The following is a 27,495-nucleotide window of genomic DNA, read 5'->3' as shown; positions in this document are numbered from 1 at the left end:
CATTTTAGGAATTGAGAAATCTTTGAGCATGAGGCCATGAGATCGATTTCCGGGGTGCAGGTATCAGGACGGAGGAGAGAGGAGACGAGTAGGCACATAATAGAAAAAAGAGAAGATCCATCGGACAAAACGGACTTTTACAAACGTACACAGAGTTTACTTTGTGGTGTTGGATGTATTTCATCGCAGTTTTCGTCCTTTTGGGGACGGGACTGACGGTAAACAGCGGTAAAGGAGTTTTTTTTTTTTAACACATTAATATGACTCCGGTTAAATGCGAAAGTAATCAGATTTCTGTGATTATTTGAGTTTAATCTATTCATAATGAGAGTTTTTCAGTTTTTGTAAAGTTCTCTTATTCCATAGGCCTATTACATCAAAACAGACATGGAAAAATTGATCAAAGACTTTATTAGAATCATTAGTAATTTATCGCCTGCTTATGTAACATGTCAGGATGATTTCAATGTGGCCACGAGTTTATTTTTCTGTTTTAAATACTAAACAGATAAAACAAGGACATCATCATAACTATAGAAATGATAATTATTTTAATTATAGATTAACCTGACGATTATTTTCATGATGACTCAAATAATTGTTCGTTTTTAAATATTACATGAGAAAATTGTTGGTTTTGTCCAACCAACAGTCCAAAACCTAAAAAAAGAAGAATGTACTGATACATAAAAGAAAGTAAAAAGAACAGATGACTACAGAAAGTTTGTCATTTGTGCTCGAATAGAAAACTGAAACTATTAGCCTCTAATTAGCTTAAATTAAACTGTTTTAATTGTAATTATTTGCTGCGTTGTTCCATGTCATGAAGACTCACGAAGTTCCATTAGTCATTACTTTTGAACTATTTATGTTAGATGCTTGAAATTTTCAGGGATTGTTCCACATTATTAGATTATTATTAGATATCTTCAACTTGTAAAATCGTTGTCCCACAGTTGCACATTTTCCACGTTATGGCTCGCTGAAAATGGTAATTGGTAATTAATTGGTCATTTTTTTTCCACATCAGATCTTTTAAATCTTTTAAATTAATTTGATATATTATAATCATGTTATAGTACTGTCTTAGCAACTAGGTGCTTGTATTTAATCAAATTATTCTTTGTGATAGTAATGATGCATGTTATGCTATAATCTCCTTGAACTTATTGTTTGGTGGTTGTTCTCTGAGTGTGTTGCCTCATACATGTGGCTAAATATTCTGATTGATGCCAGTAAATAGATTGTTAAGAGTCCAAAGCATTAAGTCAAATCTGCTGGAGCTCATCTACCTCGTCTGTAAACATGTCTGTCTGTCTTTCATCTGTGTGACTGTCAGAGAAACATTCCCTCACTTACATCTACACTGCCTTCTCCAAACCTGTTGGACTTCCGGGCATTCATGAGTTCACAGCCTTGGGTCTGATGGACGGCAGGATGATCGACTACTATGACAGTGATCTCAGGAGAAAAGTTCCCAAGCAGCCCTGGATGAAAGAGCGACTTCCAGCAGACTACTGGGAGAAAGGCACACAGTCCCGCCAGAGCAAGCAGCAGTGGTTCAAAGACAACATCGACATCCTGAAGAAACGAATGAATCAAACTGATGATGGTAAGATCCATGAAATGTGTCAGACTGGGATCACTTTTAGATGAATCAATAATTAACACTATGAAATTAACAACTGTAATACCTTTAGTAAAGATAAATGTTCCAGCAAAAATGAAGCTGTTTTTTCCTTAAATCAGGAACAAGTGATAACTTCTAATTTGCTTAAATTAAACGGTTTTAATTGTAATTATTTGCTGCATTTTTCCATGCCCTCATTCTTTGTAATTTATTTCACTGTCACTCCCCTTTAGATGTCCATATTCTTCAGTGGATGCACGGCTGTGAGGGTGAGACGAGGCCTGATGGCAGTGTGACGTTTAGTCGTGGCGTGGACAGGTACAACTATGATGGACGAGACTTCCTGTTCTTCAATGACACCAAAGCAGTCTGGGTTGCCCCTAGTAAGACAGCAGTCCCGACCAAGATAAAGTGGGATGATGAACAGGGACTAACAGAATACACCAAAGGCTACCTGGAGAACGACTGTATAGAGTGGTTGAACAAGTTCCTGCCATACGGACAAAAGCAGCTGCAAGCAGCCCGTATGTATGACAGAAAATCATTTCTGCATTTTTCCATTATTACTAGAGATTATAGATTATATAAGTGGCTTTAGTAATAGAAGGATTACTATGCAGGTTGTTACAACGTCAAACATGAAATCAGCGGGTCTTGATATTATTGGTATTCACACAAAATCTGGCTTTTTTTTGTCTTCCTGAATTTTAGTCATGGAAAATTGTCAGGTCCAGATGTGGCAACATTTCCCATCAACAAACAGCACTTCACTAGGATTATGGTTCAATAGTATTTTATTGACTCTGAATCCTTTTGAATCCACTGAGGTTCAGCTTTCAACATTTGTAAGTTAAGTTAAGTTTCAATGCCATTTTACAGCCTGTTGCAACAACCTGAAAGTGAGATGAGCAGCAGAAGATATTAAATACTGATTAAATATGTATCTGACACATTTAAATAACTGCTGTAGCCTACTTGTACACTTTATTTTTCACAAGCTACTTGTTTTAAATACTGGAAGTCCTGATTCTGAACTATTAAGTTGATTAACTTAAATAATTAATATGATATAAATTAAAGTTTGAGCGGGAGATTTTGACAACTGAAGCTGATTTAACTGTCAATATGTCAAGTTACTCAAGGCGTTAATATTCATTGGCTACAGCTGATAGAAGACGGACAGTGTCAGCTACATTATATACTGTAAATGAGAAAACTGTTCCCCGTCTGCTCTGTACACCAGTCTTTGCTAATAAAAGAAATTAGCCCTGGAGCTCAGCAAATCCGGTACTTTGCCATCATGGAACCAAATACAAAGAGAACCAGCTATTGGAACCCAACCCTCGTAAACACCATATTAAATAACAAAGATGATCTTCAAATCTCAGAAAATTGTTTTGAGAAAGAGCAGAAATAATGAAATGAAGTGTGTGTCATAGCAGCAGTGTTTTTATGTTGCTAAGTTTAGTATCACAAGTATGTTTTTGTGTTATACTTTTGTTATAATTAAAGATATCATTGTCACTATTTGTTGTAGTAGTTGTAGCAACAGATTCTATTAGTTCAGTTTATTATGAGGATGGTACAAACAGTATCACATGTGTAGTTTAGCATAATGCTATGTAGCCTCCTTGCAAACATGAACTCACCTAACGTTTTCTCTTTCCAGCTCCGCCAGATGTGTACGTGTTTGCTACGAACACCAAAACTGAGACAATCGTCATGTTGACCTGCCTGGCCACAGGTTTCTACCCAAAAGACATCAAACTGGAGATCAAAAGAGACGGCCGTGTTCTGACTAAAGAGGACGGATTGGAGACCTCAGGCGTTCGACCAAATGAAGACGACACCTACCAGAGAAGAGACAGTGTGGAGATTTTAAGGAGTGATGTTGCTTCATACAGATGTGAAGTCACTCACAGAGCATCCAATGTATATGTAAAGAAGATTTGGGGTAAGAAACTTTCTTATTTCAATTTGTAATTTGTAAGTTCAACAAAGTTGATTGGGGCAAAAATGCAAATGATCAGATGATCAGACAGGTTATAACCAAGACAAACATAAGAAAATGAGATCCACGTTGTATTAAATCAGATATAGTCTTTACTTAATCAGTTATGCTTCATATTGGACCTTTTTGTATTAGCTCAGGGTGCGATGCAGTAAGAGTCTGCATCAAAAGCTGCCTACTGTCAAGTTACTTCTTCACTGGAGGAGAGTATTATATTCAAAATGTGTTTAAATATTTGTCTTTATTGAAGATGAAGTGGATTAATTCATTTTTAGCATCACAGTTAGTAGCTACAAGAGAAAAAACACAACATTAACTGGCAAGAACCAACTTTTTGAATTTTGAAATTTGGCCTTTTTGGTAAGAATCCTTTTTGACTCTTGACATAGTCTCCACATTTCATGTTATTTTGTGTCATTAAATTGTATCTTATCACTTTTATCACATTATCACTGATTATCACGTCTACATTTTAGTACCATGCATCAATGCTGAGTCACATGAAACTAAATATTAATGATGTTAAAAGTGAACTAAATGTGAAACTAATGTAAATGTTTTCTATGTTTTAGATGGGAAACTTCCTGACCCTCCTGGAGGAAACAGCGTAGGCATTATTGCTGGGGCGGTTGTGGGCGTCCTAGTCGTGGCTGCAGTGCTGCTGGTGTTCTTGTATAAAAAAGGGATAATTGGTAGGTGTAATATATAATCATTGTGTTTTCTCAACAAGGTACCAGTGGAGTGTGATATGTTTTTTCCCATATTTTATTCAATGTCCTTTTAAAAGAAAATACATAAAACATTTAATTCCTCAAAAATACTAAGAAAAGAAACCGATTCCTGCAAGTTTTCCAGCAAACAATTGAAAAGCTCTATTCCCTTAACAGTTGTTTTTTATGTCTTTAAATTGATTTAAAGAGTAACTACACAGTCAAACTCTGCTAGCTCCCTCCATCCCAGCATATTTAAAAGATGTGCACAGGATGACTTTAGGGGGCGTGGCCTCATGGCTACGTAGTGCGTGATGCGGGAGGTACAGGGACGTTGACGAGAGTGGATTAAGACTGACCACCGCTCAGTGTAGCATGAACAGATGTAGAGCTGGTAGTCAGAGATAACCGGCCATGAGCAGCTGCTGTCAGACTCTCTGTGTCCGCCGGAGCTTTGACCGTCACTAGAAGCACATTCATGGCCCTTTGTAAAAGTTTCTACTACGAGAAGCTCTCAGGTGTGTGTGTGTCTGTGAGGGAGTGTCAGTACGTAACTGTAGCCCTGCGGTTTATCATGTTAATGTTACCGTCATCAGTCTGAATGTCTTTTTAATACAGCACATAATACATACATCATACAGCTTTTAATACAGCACAGTTAGTTATCAGCGGGCCCGTGTGTTGTGTTTACTGCCACAGAAAAGGAATAAATTATTTGTATAACCAGGGTTCTCTGAGCAGCACGACGTCTCTTATCAGACCTGCTAACGTCTCCAGCAGCTCTGTGAGAGGAACAAACTGAGGCTACAGTTAGCAGAGTTCTGATATTTATACTTGATGCTACAGCTGAAATGAACCTCAGAGTCACGATAAGAGAATTTGGCTGAACTGAAATTTAAATCCAAACAGACAGAAATGAGTTAATTTTGCGCAGAAAAAGTAGTTTTTACACACAATATATGTGTTTTGTTGGAAAAATAGAATCAGAGCAGTAATGAATACAAAATGCTTCATCATTGCTGTTGTAAATAAAACGTGGTGCCATAGTTACTGAATTCAGTCAAAAGTGACCCAGAACTTAAAATTGATTCACGCTGCAGATTGTAAAAACAAACCCAAGTGGTCATGGTATTAGAGGGATACTGATGGTTCTTAGTGTTTGTGCCGTCCATTTCAATCATGGAACATACAACCTGTCGGGTTTTATCTCTTACATAGACTGTATTTACACCAAGATTAGACAGATATTACAGTCTCTTCTGCTATAAGTCAGGAAGGTGAAAGGGTGTTAAATCATTGTTGGTTATCTGGTGCAAAGGTCTATTATTTAATGATCATGGACATCATGACATGTTAGGAAAAGAAAAGCCACTGAAACACAACATTTGCATTTGATGTTTTTAAATAGATTTATTATGTCACAAGTTGTTACCATGTTGGAGAGATATAATGAACTATACATTCATATAGTTTTATTTTCACCTCTTAATTTCATACAGTTGAAGTCCTACTGCTCTGGGATTGTCCTCAAATTAAATCAGTGTTCAAACTGTGTATTTTAACGCTGTGTAATTTAAAGGACAATAGATTTATCTAATGGAGGGACTAAACAGTTTCAGACCATGATTGTTTTTTGCACACAGTATAACATCTTTTTACCCCAAAATAAAAAATATTTTCTGTCTGGTCTTCAGGGGCTTTGTCCATAAAAATGTTTGGGGTCAAAAAACAAAATTACAAATTGATTCTTTAAAAGCTGATCAGTCAAATAACAAGTTGGGCCAGTTACTTATCTTATAGGATCAGACTGGTGTTATATATTTCTTATTGTCAACAAGTAAAACCAACAAAGTGATGAGTCTGTCTCTACATACTTTTCAACGTCCCTCCCTGTCTGTGGCTCTCAACTTCAAGCTCGTTACTTCTTACTGAAGACGTAAATCAGAAATATTTAGTTTTATGTTTTAAAAAAGTCTCAGTCATTTTGTCATTGTAGTTTTTAACAAACAAACAGAGGAAATAGTGTATTTGTTGGGGACTATTTTCAGCGGTGGATGAATCCACATTTGAACTCTTGTGAGTATTTCTGTCAGGATTGAGTCAAAATAAACGACAGTGTGTTCATGTTCATGTCACCCAGTACAGCGGTGTGACTCATTGACCACGGAGCCACAGAGGTCAACAGAGCTCAACGGCACAGAGGAATAAGATATATCACACAATACTTGTTAGTATAATTAATAAATAGAAAGCAGTCCAGGAAGCACTGATAGGATATAAGCAGGTTCCCAAACACGTTAACACAAACCTTGATGTATTTTCTTTTCTTCACAGGGTCCAAATCACGTCCCAGCAGCCGTAGTTCTAGCACTGGTGCCTCATGTAAGTATCTTTGGTTGACTGATTGAAAGCTGCATCACACAGGTTCATGCTTTTCAGTTTGATCAGTTTGTTGTTTTTGCTTTTTTCATACCAACTTAATCCTTTTAGTTAGTCCTGGCCAGGCTGTAACTTCTGTACAATGAACTTGACAATAGTTAGTTTAGCGGATTTTGTTTTTTGTGTGTTAACTTTGTGTTTATTCACAGATACAGCAGTTCCTATTCCTGTCTCTGGTAAGTGCTTTACTTTTCTGCTATTGATTCTTTTAAAATTTGAAATGTTAAATGTTTTGGTGCTAAGAATATTTATAATGTTACAACAATGACTCAGATGGAGGCAGCATGATGAAAGAATCCCAAATGTCTGAATAAACCAAATTTAACTTTATTAATAAATTAAAGTGTAAAAAAAGCTGAGACAGAGGAGGAGGAAGGGCCTCTTGTAGGTTGGCTAGGAGCCACTGAGTGGACAGGTGCAGTTGTTCAGACATAAATCACCAACCTGAGGCAGACCTTCTGGACACGAGCCTCTGCCATACATTACCAGTTCACCTTCAGAAGTCTAACTGGTATCAGTCATTTCTGTAAACACAGCAAGAATATAGACTTATAGACCAAAAGACAAACCAAACCAACCAAAGACCAAACAATCCTGATTATTTAAAAAAAATAAAAAATCAAAGAGAATGTAGAGACAGAAAAAGCTCCACGTTTTATCAGACACATGGACTCATATTAAGAGAAGATGGTCAGTAAGTCAAATCATTAGTTAAGGCAGCCCTGTCTGTAAACTCTGAATCATGAACTTCACACTTTCACTTAAAAAAAGAATATGTATATTTTGAATTTTAATAAGTGCAGTTGTTTATTAGTAGTGTTAATGTTGTCTTTATTTACAGTCACCACTCTGCCAGCCCCAACCATCAATGTCCAAGGTAACTACTTTCTTTCTTTCCCATCAGAAAAACACTGACTGAGGCTTTAAAGGACAAGTTCACAGTTTTTAAACTCTATCATAATCAACAGTCAGGTGTCCATATGAACAGTGAAAGAGGTTTTCCTCGCTGTAATCATTCCTCCTGTTCATACTGGATATTAAAAGATCCTTCAAATGTGCTTTCAATGTAAGTGATGGAGGCCAAAATCCACAGTGTGTCCACACAGTCAGAAGTGAGGGAGAAGGCGTAGGATTTTAAACTGGTAATTATACTTTTATTGTGGAAAAACTATATGAGAGACATTATTATTAGACGTAGATTATTTTTATGTCTTTATACATGTGTGGAGGGGATCTTTAAGAAAGTAAACTTTGATTCAGCTGCGTTAACGTTACTCTGAAGATCAGATTAAAACTGAAATGAAGCAGCAGAAGTTTCATGACTTTGCGTCATTTCATCATCATTTCTGTATCAGACCTGCTGTATGTCAGCATGAAGCAAACATACACATAAATCTAAAGAAAAGAACCTGAAAATATACCACTGGGGAAGTTTCAGCCAGTAGAGATGAATATATGATGCAAGAAGAGGGAGAGGAGGACGATGAAGACACAAACTGGAAGATTAATTGTTGGATTAATTTTTGTGTCTGTTGGTTTAGTTTAGTTTTATTTTCTAATTCTTCCTTTTACATCAATGTCACTTATAGAACATCAGTGTTCATTTTTGAGTTTATAGTTTTTCATGAAGAAAAACATTGAAAACTTCAAAAAACATGTAGTTTTTGGTTCCTGCTGTAGGTTCTTAAGATGCTTTGAGCCTCCTGTGAATGTTCAGGAGTCACTCGTTCATCTTTGTTTGTTTGTAAGAGCGTCGTCAGTTATGATGCTTTTGGGAAACAAACCTCTGAAACTGTAGAAGGTTCATAAGATGGATTTTACAGTTTCATCATAGCTTTAAGATGCTTTTGGAGAAAAAAACCTGGTTGTTTGGTCTGCAGCAGGGTTTGACAGCTTTCACACCACCATAAATGATCGGAGCCAACGCACCATTATGTTGATTTTCTATGATTTCTTCCTCTCACACACATGATGTTGACAAACCTGAGAATATTATAAGATCATGTAAAAAATTAACATTATACATTAAAGCAGATTGTAGTCTTTAATTGTGTGTGTGTGTGTGTGTGTGTGTGTGTGTGTGGTGTCAATGACATCAATGAAGGTGTGAACAAACGTCTCCTGAGGACGAGAAGGAAATAAGAGTTTAAAAGTTTTCCTGTAGGAAGACATGATGTCAGCTGCTGAGCTACATGACTTTGTACAGATTCTGATGTCAGTGTTACATAATGAAATACTGTTTTGATAATGAGATCATTTTATTATTGATTATCTTACCATATTATTAATCTGAAAAAGGTTGACAATCGTTATGTCTAAATTAATAATCTAAATATGACCAAAGTCTGGCCCAACATGAGATCTTCAATACTTTTACTGTTTATTAAAAATCAAACTATTATGTTTTAGTTGACTTTAAAATAATTATTAATTATAAATCACATGATAAAAAATGTTTGTTTTGTGTTTTGTCCATATTGCCCAACTCTGCACCCACCAATGTCCATGTAATCTGAATAATAGATTAAAAAACAATAGATGACTGAGTTTAATCTTTGGAAGTTTTAAACCAAACAGGAAGTGAAGTTAGGAGGTGCTGGTGTTAATGGTGTTACAGGAAACCATCAAAACATTTTGTTAATGTCTGAAACTGTTGTGATGTTACATCACTTTAATCTATTATATATCATCATTTATAACATAAAGAAAGCTCCTCCTCTGCAGACATTGACTCAGGTCCTGAAACAGTATTTTAAAGCATTTTATCTTTAGTTTCCGTTGTATCCTCAATCAATCAATCAATCAATCAATCAATCTTTATTTATATAGCGCCATATCACAACAGAAGTCATCTCAAGGCACTTTTCACATAGAGCAGGTCAAGACCGTACTCTTTAATTTACAGAGACCCAACAGTTCCCCCATGAGCAAGCACTTGGCGACAGCGGTAAGGAAAAACTCCCCTTTAACGGGTAGAAACCTCAAGCAGACCCCGGCTCTTGGTGGGCGGCCATCTGCTTTGACCGGTTGGGTTGAGAGAGAGAAAGGGAGAGGGAAAGGGGGAGGGGGGACGGAAGAAAAACAATGACAACAACAAACAACAACAAGCACAAGCATTAACAGCCAGGGAAGGATGTCATCAGGACTGTGAAGGATCACGAAGGTTCGGCCCGGGAGTCAGGTTTTCCTGTGAGATGAGAAAGCACAAAAAACTCCGGGGAAGAAGCAAAGTTAGTGACATGCATTGATGTTACATGAATGCATACAGATGGAGAGGAGGAGGAGGAGAGAGGAGCTCAGTGCATCATGGGAAGTCCCCCAGTAGTCTAGGCCTATAGCAGCATAACTAAGGGCTGATCCAAGGCGAGCCTGGCCGGCCCTAACTATAAGCTTTATCAAAAAGGAAAGTTTTAAGCCTACTCTTAAACATAGAGAGGGTGTCTGCACCCCGGACTGAATCCGGTAGATGGTTCCATAGAAGAGGAGCCTGATAGCTGAAGGCTCTGCCTCCCGTTCTACTTTTAAAGACTGTAGGGACCACCAGTAAGCCTGCATACTGGGAGCGCAGTGTTCTAGTGGGATAATACGGTATTATGAGCTCTTCAAGATATGATGGTGCCTGACCATTAAGGGCTTTGTAAGTTAGGAGAAGGATTTTAAATTCTATTCTAGATTTTACAGGAAGCCAATGTAGTGAAGCTAAAATGGGAGAAATGTGATCTCTTTTTCTATATTTAGTCAATACACGTGCAGCTGCGTTCTGGACCAGCTGGAGAATCTTTAGAGACTTGTTAGGGCAGCCTGATAATAAGGAATTGCAATAATCCAGCCTAGAAGTAACAAATGCGTGAACTAGTTTTTCTGCATCTTTTTGGGACAGGATGTGCCTGATTTTTGAGATATTCAGAGAATAAATAAATCAAAAGCAGTCCAGAAAACACAGATTGGATATAAGCAGTTATTACAAACCTCAATGCATTTTCTTTTCTTCACAGGTTCTGATTGGTCTCTCAACAGCGGTGACTCTGGTCACTCTAGTGACCGTGGTGCCACTAGTAAGTATCTTCTGTTGATTGATTGAAAGCTGCAACACACAGGTTCATGCTTTGGCAGTTTCAAGTGGCAGCAAGAGATAAATTAAAGGTTTAAAGGAATTACACCCAAATTACAAAAACTTAACATACTATCTTCATGGCTAGATATTACTAGAGGTAACTGAGAAAATATGTTTTGTAATTTGGATAAACGAAAATTTAATAACTAAAATGCATCTCAGCCTCACTAGATGCGTAGAAAAGCAGTATTGAAACTTGAGAAGGTTCATAATAAGTATTTTACAGTTTCGTCATAACTTTAAGATGCTTTGGGGAAAAAACCTGGTTGTTTGGTCTGAAAGGAAATAAAGGTAAAAGTTTTCCTGTAGGAAGACATGATGTCAGTGTTACATAATGAAATACTGTTTTGATAATGAGATCATTTTATTATTGATTATCTCACCATATTATTAATATGAAAAAGGTTGACAATCGTTATGTCTAAATTAATAATCTAAATATGACCAAAGTCTGGCCCAACATGAGATCTTAAATACTTTTACTATTTATTAAAAATCAAACCATTATGTTTTAGTTGACTTTAAAATAATTATTAATTATAAATCACGTGGTAAAAAATGTTTGTTTTCAGTGTTTTGTCCATATTGCCCAACTCTGCACCCACCAATGTTCATGTAATCTGAATAATAGATTAAAAAACAATAGATGACTGAGTTTAATCTTTGGAAGTTTTAAACCAAACAGGAAGTGAAGTTAGGAGGTGCTGATGTTAATGGTGTTACAGGAAACCATCAAAACATTTTGTTATTGTCTGAAACTGTTGTGATGTTACATCACTTTAATCTATTATATATCATCATTTATAATATAAAGAAAGCTCTTCCTCTGCAGACACTGACTCAGGTCCTGAAACAGTATTTTAAAGCATTTTATCTTTAGTTTCCGTTGTATCCTCAGTGAATAAATAAATCAAAAGCAGTCCAGAAAACACAGATTGGATATAAGCAGTTATTACAAACCTCAATGCATTTTCTTTTCTTCACAGGGTCTGATTGGTCTCTCAACAGCGGTGACTCTGACTCTGGTCTCTCTATTGCCTGCGGTAAGCATGTTCTGTTGATTGATTGAAAGCTGCAACAATCAGGTTCATGCTTTGACAGTTTCAAGTGGCAGCAAGAGATAAATTAAAGGTTTAAAGGAATTACATCCAAATTACCAAAATTTAACATACTATCTTCATGGCTAGATATTACTAGAGGTAACTGAGAAAATATGATATCAAAATAAATTTGGATAAACGAAAAGTTAATAACTAAAATGCATTTCAGCCTCACTAGATGCGTAGAAAAGTAGCATTAGTTCATGTATAGAAAGTAATATGTCTGTTAATTCTTGCAGACAACGGCTCAGCTGACACCTTCAATGAGGGTCTCCTTCCACCGTCTGAAGTCTGAGAGGAACCGACTCAACAGCGAAAAAAAGCATTACTACTGGGCAGGGGATATAAAGTAAAAAGGGAAGCTTGAAAAACCAGAAGAGACACTGAATTGACAGATAACACAAAAAGAATGATGAAAAAATTCTTCCATGTCCATGACATTAAATAAATGTAATGTTTAACCTTTAAAATGAATCTCTTAGAAATCTAAAAATATTTTTGAAGTTAAGTTTTAAGTTTAAGTTTATTTATTTTCAAAATTATGATGTTTAACATAATTAAATTAGTGGAAGCCAATGGCTGCCTTTTAAAAGTGGGAAATAATGGTAAAAAGTACTTTAACAAATGGCAAGAACTTAATATACAGTGTATGTGATTTGTATTGAACAGGCTACAACTGAACATTTACAGCTATGATCAATTAAGTATATGCTGAAATTAAATAAAAGTGATGTTAGCCTGAATTAAAAAGAAATAATCAATGTATTTCAACCCCATCGAGTGATAAGCAGGGATCATTTAAAATTAAAGCTGCAAGCAGCGTTGAACGGGCCCTCGCGCCTCCATGCACGTTGGGCTACGATGCAATCGAAGGGCTTCTGTCACGGGCATGTAGATGTCTTCAGACCCGGGCTGTTCTCAGACAATGCAAGAAGGAGATAAACATCACTTCCTTTGTCCACTATTTTGCCTGCTGCTGGGGCTGCTTTGCTGAAATTTTGTAGGGGGCGCTATTCAGCCAGTTTGCATCACTGATGGAATATTGTCATGTAGATGTGTTCAGGCCAGACTTTTAACCCACATGACCTGGTCAAAGATTGATTGACATGTGTACTGTCAAGTGTGTAGAGACAATAAGTAACTGCAGCTGGACACAGAAAAATACTCATATATTTGAATGGAGAGTGTGAGTGAATCGCTAGGTGCTCGGGCCTTAATAAAGGAAAAACTGCAGTACAGAGCTACAAATTTTAGTTTTGATTTTATTTTTCTGCAGCACTTTATCACTAAACTGTCACCCTCACTCAATGAGCTCCATTCAACCCCCATACCCATCTCTCCCTCCTAATCTCTCTCTCTCCCTCTCAGTTGGAGAGGAGAATGTCACTCTTCTTGTGAAATATCCTCATAAATCCCATAACTTTGGCCAAATCCTACATTAAAAAGCACACTTTTTTGTAGGAAATTTTGTCGCCAATCCATTGATACAGGTTTCAAAGTGGTCAGACTTTTAGACATCAGAGCCATTTGTTTGACACAAAGTCCATGCCTAGAGATTGCCTCCCCATTGGTTTACATTGTAAGGTGTGATGTGGCACTCCAACTTTCAGGGCTTACAATATCTAAACCGTTCGAGTTATTACAAAGTTTTTAACAACTTTTGTTCAGCACAGTGTCATAAGTCATGTATTCAAGTTTGAAGCAGATACCATTAACTCCCTAGGAGGAAATAGCGTTTCTTGGGGGTCCAAAATTGGTGCAAAGTTGTACTTTGATGGGCATATTGCGGACTTCCTGTTGGATTTAGGTCAGGGGTGTCAGCATATGATTTGTAGGTCATGATGAGATGAATAAAAGTTGAAATATTTTCAATATACTAAAAAGGCAAGGGGGATTTTCTTATTTTTATTTTTGATTATCAGTCTGGAATATGTCAATAGTTAGCAACAACAGTGATATTCATTCATTATTATTTTTTGTGCAGTATAAGATTAAAGTAAAGAATCTGACACTTCGGGCCCCGGGTTTTCCTCACTAATATTTTGTTAAAGTTTAAACCTATATGAAAAGAACTTTAAAAGCAACACTAATATCTGTTGTGTGAGGACCCCTCTTCTGTTTAACAAAACAAAACAAAGATAAGTGATCAATGTCAGTTTGAGTGTTCTCATTCAATGCCAGGGGATTACATAACATGTTAAAGAGGAAATCTATCTTTCTATATTGTGCAGGGAAAAACGCTGATTTTTATTTTCTTCAATAAACACATTCTACTTTGGAAGATGTGAAATTTAAGAGGAGTCAATGGGGAAAAGAGATTGGTTTTCTCATGGTAGCAGTCGGTCAGCAGGGGTCGCTGTACTTCTAGGTAATTTCAAAGGTCACATTCTGAATTATGAGGTTGATGATGAAGGAAGATGGATTATTTTGCTTGTGGACATTTCACAAACTAAGTTTGTCCCTATAAATACTTATGCTACAATAACCAGTGAATTCTATAAGGCTTTCAGTGAAGAACTACCTCCATTCCTTCTCTCACAAGGAGTTATCACACTAATTCCCAAAACCAATAAAAGACAAGCTACATATTGATAATTGGAGACCCATTACTTTATTAATTGATGACTATAAAATATTTGCTAAAATAATTGAAAAAAAAATGATGAAAAGCAAACTTGCTTTATGCGCGGTAGGAATATTCACAACAAGGTTATTAAGTCTGGATGTGATTGATCATAATAATCTTTTATTGGACGAGAGCTTTGTACTATTCATTGACTTCTATGAGGCTTTTGATACCGTTGAACACAATTTTATGTTTAAAGTAATTGAATTTCTTTGCTTCAGTAAAAGTTTTTTGAATGCAGTCAAAACACTTTACAATGGATGCAATAGCTCAGTAAAACTGGCTCATTGAACTACACGATGATTTCAACTTCAAAGAGGTTTAAAACAAGGCTGTCCAGTCTCCCCTTTTCTATTTTTGTTGGTTACTCAAGTAATGGCGTCTCATATCAAAATGAACAATTTTCAAGGGATTTCAGCTTTAAGGAGAGAAATTAAAATTTGTCAGCTGGCAGATGATACCTCATTATTTTTAAGGAACAAAGATGAAATTCCCAAAGCATTACAATTCATTGAACATCTGTTGTATCTGGTTTGAAGATGAATGCCAAGAAATCTGTCCTTTTCCCACTTATAGTTTGCAATTTGTCTCATATAAATGACATAGAGGTAAAAAGTTACTGTCTCATATTTGGCGATTTTGACCCAATTATTAACCAAACCAAAAGCAGGTTTAATATATGGTTATCTAGAGATTCATCATTACAAAGAAGAATTCTTTTATCAAAGGCTGAAGGCCTTTCGAGGTCTGTATATGAGTCACTCTCTTTAGATATGCCAACTGAAGAGATTTAAAACATATATACATATTTTGAGTTGTTCTATTATTTTCCATTTGTATTACAACTGTATTTCTAACCCTAACCAGGCTTATGAACAATGAACATTAATTGCCTGTCTGCCTACACACGCACCCAACCTCACCCCCCTGCAGGTGGGTGTTCTCAGCCAAAGGAAAGCCAAGTTGAGTTCCAGGAACTGCTGCCGGGTGCTACACTGCATGACCCAGGCCTACTATCGGTTTACCAGGTGTGTGCACTGTGCAGTAGCCTTGATCACTCTGTTGCACTCTGTTTCAAATAGTTCCTACACAAGCATGGAAAGTAATTTATAAAACACTTAATTAACAGTTAGAATTTCATCTGGAAAAATAAAACTCACCACTTAAAAATAGATATTTTGTATAACAGCAAAGATAATGGGGCGCTGGAAGTCATAGATTATGAAACACTTAACAATAGCTTTAAAATTAATTGGCCACCAACATTACCAAATAAGTATTTGGGAACATTTCTCTATTCCCAAACACTAACATAATAAACTACCTATTAAACTAGCTAATTTACACAAACAGGCAGTATTAGCATGGAGCTTAGCATATAAGCATATATATTACATATGGAATAACAAAGATATTCAGTCTAAACACAAAAAGAATATGTATTGGTGTTTGATGCTGTCCCAAAAGGTGCTTTATGGGTTATGAAAAATACTCATGATTATACAACTCAGTCATCAGATTGGAGAAGGAATATCTTCATTGGTGATATAGATATCCTTAAGAAAAAATGTAGTCATAAACAAATCCGGAATATCCTCTGGATTTCTATTTATGGTGACTTGAATTGGAAAAAAGCAAGGAGAATATCAGACAAATATTGTATTAACAATTAAATGAAAGAGGTGTCATTTAAAATGTATATAGAATATATTATGTTAAGCACGTTCTGGAAAGGTTTAAACTGAATATTAATTATTCTTCTGATTTCTACAGTCTCAACAAAGAAAGAGTTTTTCCACTTATTTTTCCATTGTTTGTATTACAAAAATTTGGAATGATATGTAAAATTTTCTGTCTTGAAAAAGAAGTCAGGCGGTCATGCTCTCGGGTAGTGATATCTTCATTTATTTTAAAAATAACTCAAATTAAAACTCAATGGACAAAAATGTTAGCTTTTTAATCCAACTGTTCATTTTTGGCAAATTCCACACACATAAAATAAAATGGACCAATAGAAAACCAAACTTTACCTTATTTCTAATCGATATTAACCTCTATTACAACTCTATAGTCAAGATAACAAATAGAAAAGCAGCAAAGACCCCAAAAATATTTGAAACATACAAAATTATCGACTGTATCACTTAATTATTAATCTGTGCCCCTTAATTAATTAATTAATTTATTTTCCTATGTATTATTTTGCTTATTGAATGTGTGCTTTTTGCACAAACCCTTTACCGAATTGTTTTTTTTTATTGTATTATTTTTTATTTTTTAAATTTCATAACTGAACTCCTTGGCACTCTGTTTCCTCTTTTTGTTGTTTAAACTTATTTATGTTGTTTTTGTTTGAGTTTGATTATTATCAATAAAGTTGAAAAAAAAAAAAAAAAAAGAGCAGGCAGCTGTCGCTGCAGAGTCAAAACACAGCCACACCGGGACAAAACGGACTTAGCCTATAGAAATGTAAACGGAGTCTTCCTCGAGGTGAAGATGAATTTCATCGCAGTTTTCGTTCTTTTGGGGACGGGACTGACGGTAAACAGCGGTAAGGACGAGTTTTATATAACACATTAACGTGACTCCGGTTAAAAATAGATACAGTTGTGACGTCTTTGTAATGATCAGATTTCTGCTATTTTATTATTTGAGTGTAACTTATTCATTTACTACTTAGAAAATCGTTAGTAATTTATCGCCTGGGTGTGTAACATGTCATCAGGAGTATGACTTCAATGTGGCCACGAGTTTGATTATTTTCATTTTATTAGGGCCTGAGCCCCAAAGGGGCGAATACCCTATTGTATTTCGTATGTTTGTTTCTTTCTTATTCTTTCTTTATTAATACGCCACTTAAACCCTAAATTTGACCCCCTAAACATGCTAAAAAACTCACCAAATTTGGCACGCACATTAGGTCTTGCGAAAAATTCCATCAGTGATGCAAACTGGCTGAATAGAAATTCTTAGAAAATGTCCATAGCAATTTTCAAAAAGCTCAAGATGTCCAACTAACAGGCCAAAACCTAAAAAAGAAGAATTTACTGATACATAAAAGAAAAAGGAGCAGATAACCACAGAAAGTTTAACACTTATGCTTGAAACAAAAACTGAAACTGTTAGCTGATTATCAAAATGTGGGTAACTGACCATCTTGGATTTGCTTCACACTTGCTATAAATGATGTCATTGGACCAAGCGGATACTGCGCAAAGTTTTGGCTTGTATCTTGTTTCATTTCTGAGATATGTAGGCTTTAAAAAGGAGTCAGTCTTTGTTGGAACCTCTGTTCTGTTCTGTTCAGTCTGTCAGTTCAGTTTGCTCTGGTTTGTTCAGTCCTGTTAAGTCTCGTTCTGCATTCTGCTCTGCTCAGCTCCACCGGCTTTTTTTTGTTTTTTGCTTGCACTATCTCAAAATAAAGAGGTCCTTCAGCCTGGGTCAGCCTGCAGTCTCTGCATTTGGGTCCACCTGCTCCGCAATTCTTGACAGAAGGATCCAACCAGCCATGGACCCAGCAGAGACTAACCCATACCTGGGCACCTAGCCCGGCTCTGGGAGGCCCTCATAGTGTCAACAAGATTTCTGGTCTTCATGGCAGACGATGAAACCTCTCCTTTGGTTGCCTTGCCACCATGCCTGTCCGGTCCAGGGCTACTCTTCTGCTCATCAGCACAGCAAAGCCCCCCAACAGTCCTCTGTCTGCCCTCTGTCTGAGCTGCAACCATCCTGTCCCTGCATGTCTGAAGTCATAGAGTCCCTGGTCCTTGGGTTCCTGTTTAGCTGTTTCCTTTGGCTGCCAAGTTCACCTGATTCCAGCTTTACCAAGGAGGCCAATTCTCCACCTCCTGCATCCCTCTGGCCCCCAGGGTCAGCTATGCTCTTAGTGGCCTAGCTCCCTGTGTTTCCACTGCCCAGTGCACCAGCCAACAACCTTCCAGACCTCCTAGACCTTCTAGACCTCCAGTCTGCAGTCTCCACCGACCCACAACTAGACCTTCCAGATCTTCCAGACCTTCTAGATCTCCATTCAGCAGTCTCTGCTGACCCACAGCCAGAACCTCCAGACCTCTAGTCGGCAGTGTCTGCTGACCCACAGCCAAACCTTCCAGATCTTCTAGACCTCCAGTTGGCTGTCTTCACAGGAAAGCAAAAAAAGTCTTCTTGGCCAATTGTGATTTGTCTTGGCCGATGCACTGTCAATTTTGTCAATCCTCCTCCCCTGGTCTTCCAACAGCTGTCTGTCCTGTGTCCGATGGGGAGGTTTTAGGGACGTCTGGGGCTGTCCCTTGGGGGAGGAGGGTACTGTCATGGACTCATTGATTTTGGACTCTTTGTGTTTTTGTTCTTTTGGGTTTCTGTGTTCACTCTGTGTGTCTGTGTGTCCAGTTCTTATTTATGGTTATAGAGCCTGTTAAGATTTTCTGTCACAGTATAGCTCTGTGTCCCTTGGTTGCTATTCTCCTCTGTTCCACGAGAGACCTCAGCCTTTCTCCTTGTTATTTTAAGACTGGACTGTGTTGGAGAAGGCTGAATTAAGTTGTTTCTCTAAAACACTCTCTGGCATGATATTAAATTGCCTTTTTTAGTTAGTCTGTCTTTTTTTATTTTGGTCTGTGCTTACACAGCTTACTCAGACTTAGTTATTATGAGTTTTGTGTTTTCTGGGTTTTGTGTTCCTGCACTCCTCCTCAGCCTGTTTTTGCCCCCACACCTGCCCTGTATGTAGCCTCGTCAGCCCTGCCCTGCTACCTGTGTTTCCCCTAGCCAATCGAATCCCTGTCTGTTGTCCTGTTTCGTCACCTCACTCCCCTCTCCTGAGTTTCTCCACCCATCTCCCGACCTGCACCTTCTCTCCTCGTTAGTTTTTAAGTCTTGGTTTTCTGTTCAGTCTTTGGATCCGCTGTTCAGACAGTCAGTTCAGTTTGTTCTGGTTTGTTCAGTCCTGTTAAATTTCATTAAGTATTCTGCTCTGCTCAGCTCTAACCAACTTTTTTTTGTTTTTTTCTTGCACTATCTCAAAATAAAGAAGTTCTTCAGCCTACAGTCTCTGCATTTGGGTCCATCTGCCCCGCAATTCTTGACTTTGAAGTACTTTCTTAGCAACTAGGTGCATGTCTGAAAGAAATCAAAATTTCTGATTTGTGAGGCAATAAAAATGGAAAAAATTATTGCACACCTATATTTCAAGCACATATTGCCCATGTATGACAAAGTCTACCATAAAAACAATCATACCACTGGAAAGAACACATTTTAATTAATAAATGCACAAAATATGAAGTTGATACCTTGAACCAAACTATATTAATTAAGGTATCGAACACGCTCTTCATGGTTTTGGGTGATTGTTTTTTGTGTTTAATCAAATTATTCTTTTTGATAATAATGATGCATATGCTGTAATCTCCTTGAACTTATTGTTCAGCCCATACAAGTGGCTAAATATTCTGATTGATGCCAGTAAATAGATTGGTAAGAGTCCAAAGCATTAAGTCAAATCTGCTGGAGCTCATCTGCCTCGTCTGTAAACATGTCTGTCTGTCTTTCTCTCTGTGTGACTCTCAGAGAAACATTCCCTCTCTTACATCTACACTGCCTTCTCCAAACCTGTTGAACTTCCGGGCATTCATGAGTTCACAGCTATGGGTCTGCTGGACAGCAAGATGATCGACTACTATGACAGTGATCTCCAGAAAAAAGTTCCCAAGCAGCCCTGGATGAAAGAGCGACTTCCTCCAGATTACTGGGAGAAAGGCACACAGTCCCGCTTGAGCAAGCAGCAGTGGTTCAAAGTCAACATCGACATCCTGAAGAAACGAATGAATCAGACCGACAATGGTAAGATTCATGAACTGTGTCAGACGCAGACTGGGACCACTTTTTGATGAATCAATAATTAACACTATGAAATTAACAACTGTAATACCTTTTGTAAAGATAAATGTTCCAGCAAAAATGAAGCTGTTTTTTCCCCTTAAGTCAGGAACAAGTGATAACCTCAAATTTGCTTAAATTAAACTGTTTTAATTGTGATTATTTGCTGCATTTTTCCATGCCCTCATTCTCTGTAATTTATTTCATTGTCACTCCCCTTTAGATGTCCATATTCTTCAGTGGATGCACGGTTGTGAGGGTGAGACGAGGCCTGATGGCAGTGTGACGTTTAGCCGCGGCGTTGACATGTACAACTACGATGGACGAGACTTCCTGTCCTTCGATGACACCAACGCAGTCTGGGTTGCCTCCACTGATATAGCAGTCCCAACCAAGAGAAAGTGGGATGGTGTCCAGGTCCTAAAAGAATACACCAAAGGGTACCTGGAGAACGAGTGTATAGATTGGTTGAACAAGTTCATGACATACGGACAAAAGCAGCTGCAAGCAGCCTGTATGTATGACAGAAAATCATTTCTGTATTTTTATATCCATTATTACTAGAGATTATAGACGTGGCTTTAGTAATAGAAGGATTACTATGCAGTTTGTTAAAATGTCAAATATGAAATCAGCTGGTTTTGATATTATTGGTATTCACACAAAATCTGGCTTTTTTTTGTTTTCCCTGACATTTAGTATTTGTGATGGAAAATTGTCAGGTCCAGATGTGGCAACATTTCCCATCAACAAACAGCACTTCACTAGGATTATTGTTCAATAGTATTTTATTGACTCTGAATCCTTTTGAATCCACTGTGGTTCAGCTTTCAACAGTTGTAGTAAAAGTTAAAAATAAGTTAAAAATAACTGAAGAAACACTTCAGTTTTGGTTCCATTTTACAACCTGTTGCAACAACCTGAAAGTGAGATGAGCAGCAGAAGATATTAAATATTGATTAAATATGTACCTGACATACACTTTATTTTTCATGAACTACTTGTTTCAAATACTGGAAGGCCTGATTCTGAACTGTTAAGTTGATTAGCTTAAATAATTAATATGATTATAAATTAAAGTTTGAGCAGGAGATTTTGACAACTGAAGCTGATTTAACTGTCAATATGTCAAGTCACTAGTCGTAGCAGCAGTGTTTTTATGTTGCTAAGTTTAGTATCACCAGTATATTGTTGTGTTATACTTTTGTTATAATTAAAGATATCATTGTCACTATTTGTTGTAGTAGTTGTAGCAACAGATTCTATTAGTTCAGCTTATTATGAGGATGGTAAAAACAGTATCACATGTGGTTTAGCATAATGCTATGTAGCCTCCCTGCAAACATGAACTCACCTAACGTTTTCTCTTTCCAGCTCCGCCAGATGTGTACGTGTTTGCTACGAACACCAAAACTGAGACAATCGTCATGTTGACCTGCCTGGCCACAGGTTTCTACCCAAAAGACATCATCCTGGAGATCAAAAGAGACGGCCGTGTTCTGACTAAAGAGGACGGGTTGTTGACCTCAGGCGTTCGACCAAATGAAGACGACACCTACCAGAGAAGAGACAGTGTGGAGATTTTAAGGAGTGACGTTGCTTCATACAGATGTGAAGTCACTCACAGAGCAACCAATGTATATGTGGAGAAGGTTTGGGGTAAGAAACTTTCTTATTGCAATTTACAATTTGTCACAGTTCAACAAAGTTGATTGGGGCAAAAATGCAAATTGTTAGATGATCAGACAGGTTATGACCAAGACAAACATAAGAAAATGAGATCCACATTGTATTATATAGTCTGCATCAATAGCTGCCCACTGTCAAGTTACTTCTTCACTGGAGGAGAGTATTATATTCAAAATGTGTTTAAATGTTTGTCTTTATTGAAGATGAGGTGGATTCATTAATTTTTAGCATCACAGTTCGTAGCAGCAAGAGAAAAACCACAACATTAACTGGCAAAAACCAACTTTTTGATTTCTGAAATTTTGGACTTTTTGTTAAGAATCCTTTTGGATCATGAGTGGAGCACTGCAGGGGCAGAGGGGGTGACCGCCCCAGGGCCAACGCTCAGTAGGGGCTCCACAGCGTGCTCTTAACTTTTTTTATTCATTCTCTATGGTAGTCCTTATCACTCTGGAAGTAATCCCTCACCAACCACATTTGGAAGTGGAGTGAAGATTGCAGAAGCAGCAAAGCAAAGTTTATGACTAACTTTGCTGAAAACTTTTGTCAAAATATGAGATATTCATGTCTTCTTGTGTTTGTGGTGAATGAAACTCGCAAGATGAAGTTTCAGCCATCTGAGGCTCATTAAGAGCTATTTGCGTTTGTGCATGGATGAGGCCAGACTATCCAACCTCACTTTGCTGTGTGTTGAGTGGGACATAAACATTGACAAAGTGGTTGGCAGGTTTGCCACCATGATGGAGAGGAGAATGAAGTTTTAAAAAGGGACTGTGTACAAAGTTTGTTAACCTCTTTGAGTTATTTTGTTCTATGGAGGATGGTGGGATACACAAATAGACTACAGGCTGAGCAGGGACAACAATTGGTGAGTGAAAGATTCATAATTAGTTTTTATTAACTTAAATTTTGGTTATGAAGAAATCAGTCAGAATGTTAGATTGTGTTGTTTAATTCCATGTTTACCGCATCTCAGCACCTGTCTGTGTCACTGCCTATGGTGTTGTAGACCAAATACTTTATATTGACTAGGCCTTGTGTAGTGTTGTAGACCGCTGTGTCTATTTTATGTTTATGTTATTCCTGTGTAAGAAAGACAGAGTACTGAAACAGTGCACCTGGCTTAATCGCTGTCCATCGGCGGTGGTGCTGAACCGTTCGTCAAATTTAATTTAAGTTATTTTGTGTCATTAAATTGTATCTCAATTAAATTAAATTGTATCCTCTCACCATTATCACATTATCACTGATTATCACATCTACATTTTAGTACCATGCGTCAACACTGAGAGTCACATGAAACTAAATATTAATGATGTTAAAATTGAACTGAATGTGAAACTAATGTAAATGTTTTCTGTGTTTTAGATCATAAACTTCCTGACACTGCTGGAGGAGACATCATAGGCATTATTGCTGGAGTGACTGGGGGCCTCCTGCTCCTTGTCGCCATCATGGGTGTGCTGCTGGTGTTCTTGTATAAAAAAGGGAAAATTGGTGGGTGCAATATATATAATCATTGTGTTTTCTCAACAACAAGGTACCAGTGGAGTGGGATGTATTTTTCCCCATATTTTATTTTATATCCTTTAAAAGAAAATATATGTAACATTTAATTCCTCAAAAAAAATTAGTTTTCCAGCAAAAAATTGAAAAGCTCTATTTACTTAACAGTTGTTTTCTATTTCTTTAAATTGATTTAAAGAGTAACAACAAACTCAAACTCTGCTAGCTCCCTCCATCCCAGCATATTTAAAAGATGTGCGCAGGACGACTGTAGGGGGCGTGGCCTCGTGGCTACGTAGTTCGTGATGTGGGAGGTACAGGGACGTCGACGAGAGTGGATTAAGACTGACCACCGCTCAGTGTAGCATGAACAGATGTAGAGCTGGTAGTCAGAGATAACCGGCCATGAGCAGCTGCTGTCAGACTCTCTGTGTCTGCACTGAAAACACAGAGTCCGCCAGAGCTTTGACTGTCACTAGAACACACAATGCTGATATTTCATCTAAAAGTAAAATGCTCAGTTATACATATGAAGTTCATTTGTGCAACCCCTGAAGTCCCAAAAGATTGTTGTATTGATTTTGTTTAAGCATATTATGTGAAAAACCTCCATACAGTGCACACAAGTTGTTACCATATTGGAGTGATATAATGTATACATTTATATAGTTCTTTATCATGCAACTTGCTGTCATCACCTCGAAACTGAGAGAAAAGAAACTGATTCGTTTCAGATAATCACTTCTTTCAATTCAAAAATGGATATGCATGTTTCTAATTGAAATAAGTCCAGCTGTTTGTTTACAAAAGGTGTCCCAAGTCATGATGGTCTTCAATGAAGGGCTTTTCCAAATTTAGAATTGGTTATGTAGTTTTGGAGTAGTAATTAATTGAACTGTTCATTAATGTGTTAATGTTGTCTTTATTAACAGGAGGAGGTGGACCCAACAATCATCAAGGTAACTATTTTATTTCTTCTCTTTTACTTGAAGGTTACAGCTTTGGTAGGACTTACTTAGCTTTAGGATAAGGCCGATGTTGAATATATTCCTTATTGTCAACAAGTAAAACCAACAAAGGGATGAGTCTGTCTCAGTGTATTTGTAGGGGACTATTTTCAGTGGTGGATGAATCCACATTTGTATTTCTGGCAGCAGGACTGTGTGTGCAGGATTAAGCCAAAGTAGATGTGTGTGTTCATGGTGTTGAAGGAACACTACAGTGGTGTGACTCATTGACCACGGAGCCAAAGAGTATAAATGGAAACAGTCCAGAAGGCACAGATAGGATATAAGCAGGTTCCCAAAAACATACCTCGATGTATTTTCTTTTCTTCACAGGGGTGAAAACACCTCTTGACAGCGGTGGCTGTAACTCTGGTGTCTTTACTGTCTGTGGTAAGTATCTTCTGTGGCAGCAAGAGTTAAAGTAAAGGTTTAAAGGAGTTACTCCCAAATTACATAAATACAAATTACAAAAAATTACATACTATCTTCATGGCAAGATGTTACTAGATGTAACTGAGAAAATATGTTATGTTAAAGTTAATACCAAAAATGTATCTTAGCCTCACAAGATATGTAGAAAAGCAGCATCAGTATGTGTATAGAAAGTAACACATCTGTTAATTCTTGCAGACAACATACCGTCTGAAGTCTGAGAGGAACCAACAAGAACCAACGAGAGAGAGAGATAAACCTTTAAAACAGGTCTAAAAATAGGTTGCTATGGTGACAGTTCATCCCTGTGGCAGGGATGAGGCAAGTACCTGTGTAACATAACATAACACATATGTAACATACATATGTAAAATAAGATGGAATATAAAACCCACTTGATGATAAAAATACAAATAAGATAAAATAAATGAAGTGAAACTAAAAATACATAGAATGCATGACATAAGGTCAAAGATAAAACCCACTGATACATTAAATACATACTGAATAATAATAGCAATAAAGTTAAAATGTAGAATACATAGAATGTATAAAATAAAGAAAATTGTGACCTGTAAGAAATTAAACAAATGTGACGTTTAACTTTTAAAAGGAATCTCTTTGAAATCTGAAAATATTTAAGTTTAGAGATCATTAATCACAGTTACACTCCTCAAATGTTAAATGCTACAGTAGATCTATGCAAGAGGATAAATGTTTTTACTTTAAGTAGTTGCTGTTGTGATGGACTGTCTTCTATTAATAATCAGTTGACAATCATCTGATAATGAGTCATTAAAGGTCAGAACTCACGATAGTTACCTATGATCATATGGCAGTGACTATGAAAGGTCACCATTTCTGATAATTACTCATTAAAGGCTATATGGCCATTTTCCCTTAATATTACAGTAAACAGATCCAGAAATAATTGCATCCCAGAAGTCCCATGTTGAATCATTGCCAATCAATTGCAACATTTTTAAGGTCACTGATTAATAAGCAGTTATGTTATAATTGTGGAAAGAACCGGAATTTTGTAAAGTGAGGAGGAGTCCAAAAAATCAGATAAAAATAGGCTCCACAGTAGGAGGAGTGGAATAGGGTATATAAGAGACTGCTTTTGAGTTTGTCATTCAGTGCCTGCTTCCATGGAATCAGTCTCGATTTACTGTATTCTGCTTAATAACACAGTAAATCTGTTTTCACTTTGAACTCTACCAGTGTGTTTCTTGTTGGACTGTTGATTTATTCTTCAACTTTTATGATATAGTGTTGTGGAGGACCTGAAGACATTATTGGCCCAGCTGCAGGATTTTCCACAACATTATCTGTCGATACCGTATTTCAAACAAAATCTTTGTCAGATTTGACTGCATATAAGTAAGGACTTTTTTATTTGTGTGGAACATTTAAAAATTATTCTTTACAAAAGGCTCACATCACAGTTAACATCATGTCTGATTTTATTGTCAAAATTATGATGTTAAACATAAATAAATTAGTGGAAGTCAATGGCTGCCTTAAAGGTGGGAAATAATGGTAAAAAATACATTAACAAATGGTAAGAACTTAGTATACAGTGTATGTGATTTGTATTAAACTGGCTACAACTGAAAACACACAGCTTTGATCAATTAAGTATATGCTGAAATGAAATAAAAGTGGTGTTAGCTTGAATTAAAAAGAAGCAATCAATGTATTTTGACCCCATCGAGTGATAAGCAGGGATCATTTAAAATAAATGGTATGAATTATCAATTATTGTAAACATACTTTTCATTTTCATTGAAAATTCTGATCTGATACCGTAAAACATGCTCCTGTCACTGAAATACAGGAGAAATTTGATCACTTTTTAAATCCAATATTAAATTAAGTGAAAGCAAATTCACTGCAAGTTTAAACAGATGATTTGCACCTGGTTGGTTTTCTAAATACAATTATTATTAATGAAATATTTGTCTGCTTTACTCACACTGTCACATTCATTGTCTGCTTTATGTAATATATTTTCTGTTTTTATAAATTTTCACCGTGTGTGTGTTTTCCTTTTTCAGGCTCTGATGTGAACGTATTGTAATCCAAATATTGAACCCATTTATTTTTTTTTTTAGAATTACTTGTGGTAAAAAGTGTAGTACTGATGATGACATCAAAGGTGCACAGTTATCACTTTCAGCAGCTGCTTTCTCTCTGCAGCCTGTTACCTGTTTAACAAACACATGTACATGAATAAAAACCTGCATTCTGTATTTCTACTGTATACTGTGTCCTGCTCAGAGACACAGGAACCATTTGTACTGGAAGAGAGCGTTTATGTTATTTATTAATTTTTTGCGTCTGTATTTATT

General features: G+C 36.9%; 2 protein-coding genes and 1 long non-coding RNA gene across 9 annotated transcripts in view; 2 read left to right on the top strand and 1 right to left on the bottom strand.

The window, feature by feature from the left end:
* LOC122969172 (H-2 class I histocompatibility antigen, Q10 alpha chain-like) overlaps positions 1-12,411 on the top strand; it is a 223,634-nt gene extending 211,223 nt beyond the window's left edge. For 3 of the 7 annotated variants that reach the window (XM_044334720.1, XM_044334724.1, XM_044334725.1), the window contains 8 exons: positions 3,300-3,584; positions 4,214-4,333; positions 6,686-6,733; positions 6,940-6,966; positions 7,632-7,667; positions 8,895-8,929; positions 11,885-11,947; positions 12,244-12,411. In XM_044334720.1, the coding sequence (XP_044190655.1) occupies positions 3,300-3,584; positions 4,214-4,333; positions 6,686-6,733; positions 6,940-6,966; positions 7,632-7,667; positions 8,895-8,929; positions 11,885-11,947; positions 12,244-12,357 (728 nt within the window). In that variant the 3' untranslated portion in view covers positions 12,358-12,411. Of the gene's footprint in view, positions 1-36; positions 229-1,339; positions 1,613-1,863; positions 2,155-3,299; positions 3,585-4,213; positions 4,334-6,685; positions 6,734-6,939; positions 6,967-7,631; positions 7,668-8,894; positions 8,930-10,785; positions 10,846-11,884; positions 11,948-12,243 lie in introns of those variants that run through there. The other 4 variants (XM_044334721.1, XM_044334723.1, XM_044334722.1 and 1 more) reach the window with 3 other exon arrangements.
* Positions 4,240-24,663, bottom strand: LOC122969219. Its single transcript, XR_006398945.1, has 5 exons — positions 24,633-24,663; positions 21,852-21,856; positions 12,672-12,674; positions 9,761-9,770; positions 4,240-4,310 (listed from the first exon to the last, which is right to left on the bottom strand). It is a non-coding gene; the product is annotated as an uncharacterized LOC122969219 (long non-coding RNA).
* LOC122969177 (major histocompatibility complex class I-related gene protein-like) lies at positions 17,022-27,474 on the top strand. The gene is made up of 8 exons (XM_044334735.1): positions 17,022-17,181; positions 20,199-20,471; positions 20,731-21,021; positions 21,882-22,166; positions 23,565-23,693; positions 24,635-24,661; positions 25,043-25,099; positions 25,340-27,474. The coding sequence occupies exons 1-8, from the start codon at positions 17,127-17,129 to the stop codon at positions 25,360-25,362; spliced, it is 1,140 nt and encodes a 379-aa protein (XP_044190670.1). The 5' UTR covers positions 17,022-17,126; the 3' UTR covers positions 25,363-27,474.
* The last annotated feature ends 21 nt before the right edge of the window (positions 27,475-27,495 follow it).

The sequence above is a fragment of the Thunnus albacares genome, chromosome 19 (genome assembly GCF_914725855.1).
Source record: "Thunnus albacares chromosome 19, fThuAlb1.1, whole genome shotgun sequence".
In the NCBI taxonomy this organism is placed as follows: Eukaryota; Metazoa; Chordata; class Actinopteri; order Scombriformes; family Scombridae; genus Thunnus; species Thunnus albacares.
Note: the sequence above shows the minus strand (reverse complement) of the source record. Positions and strands in the feature narration are given on the sequence as shown.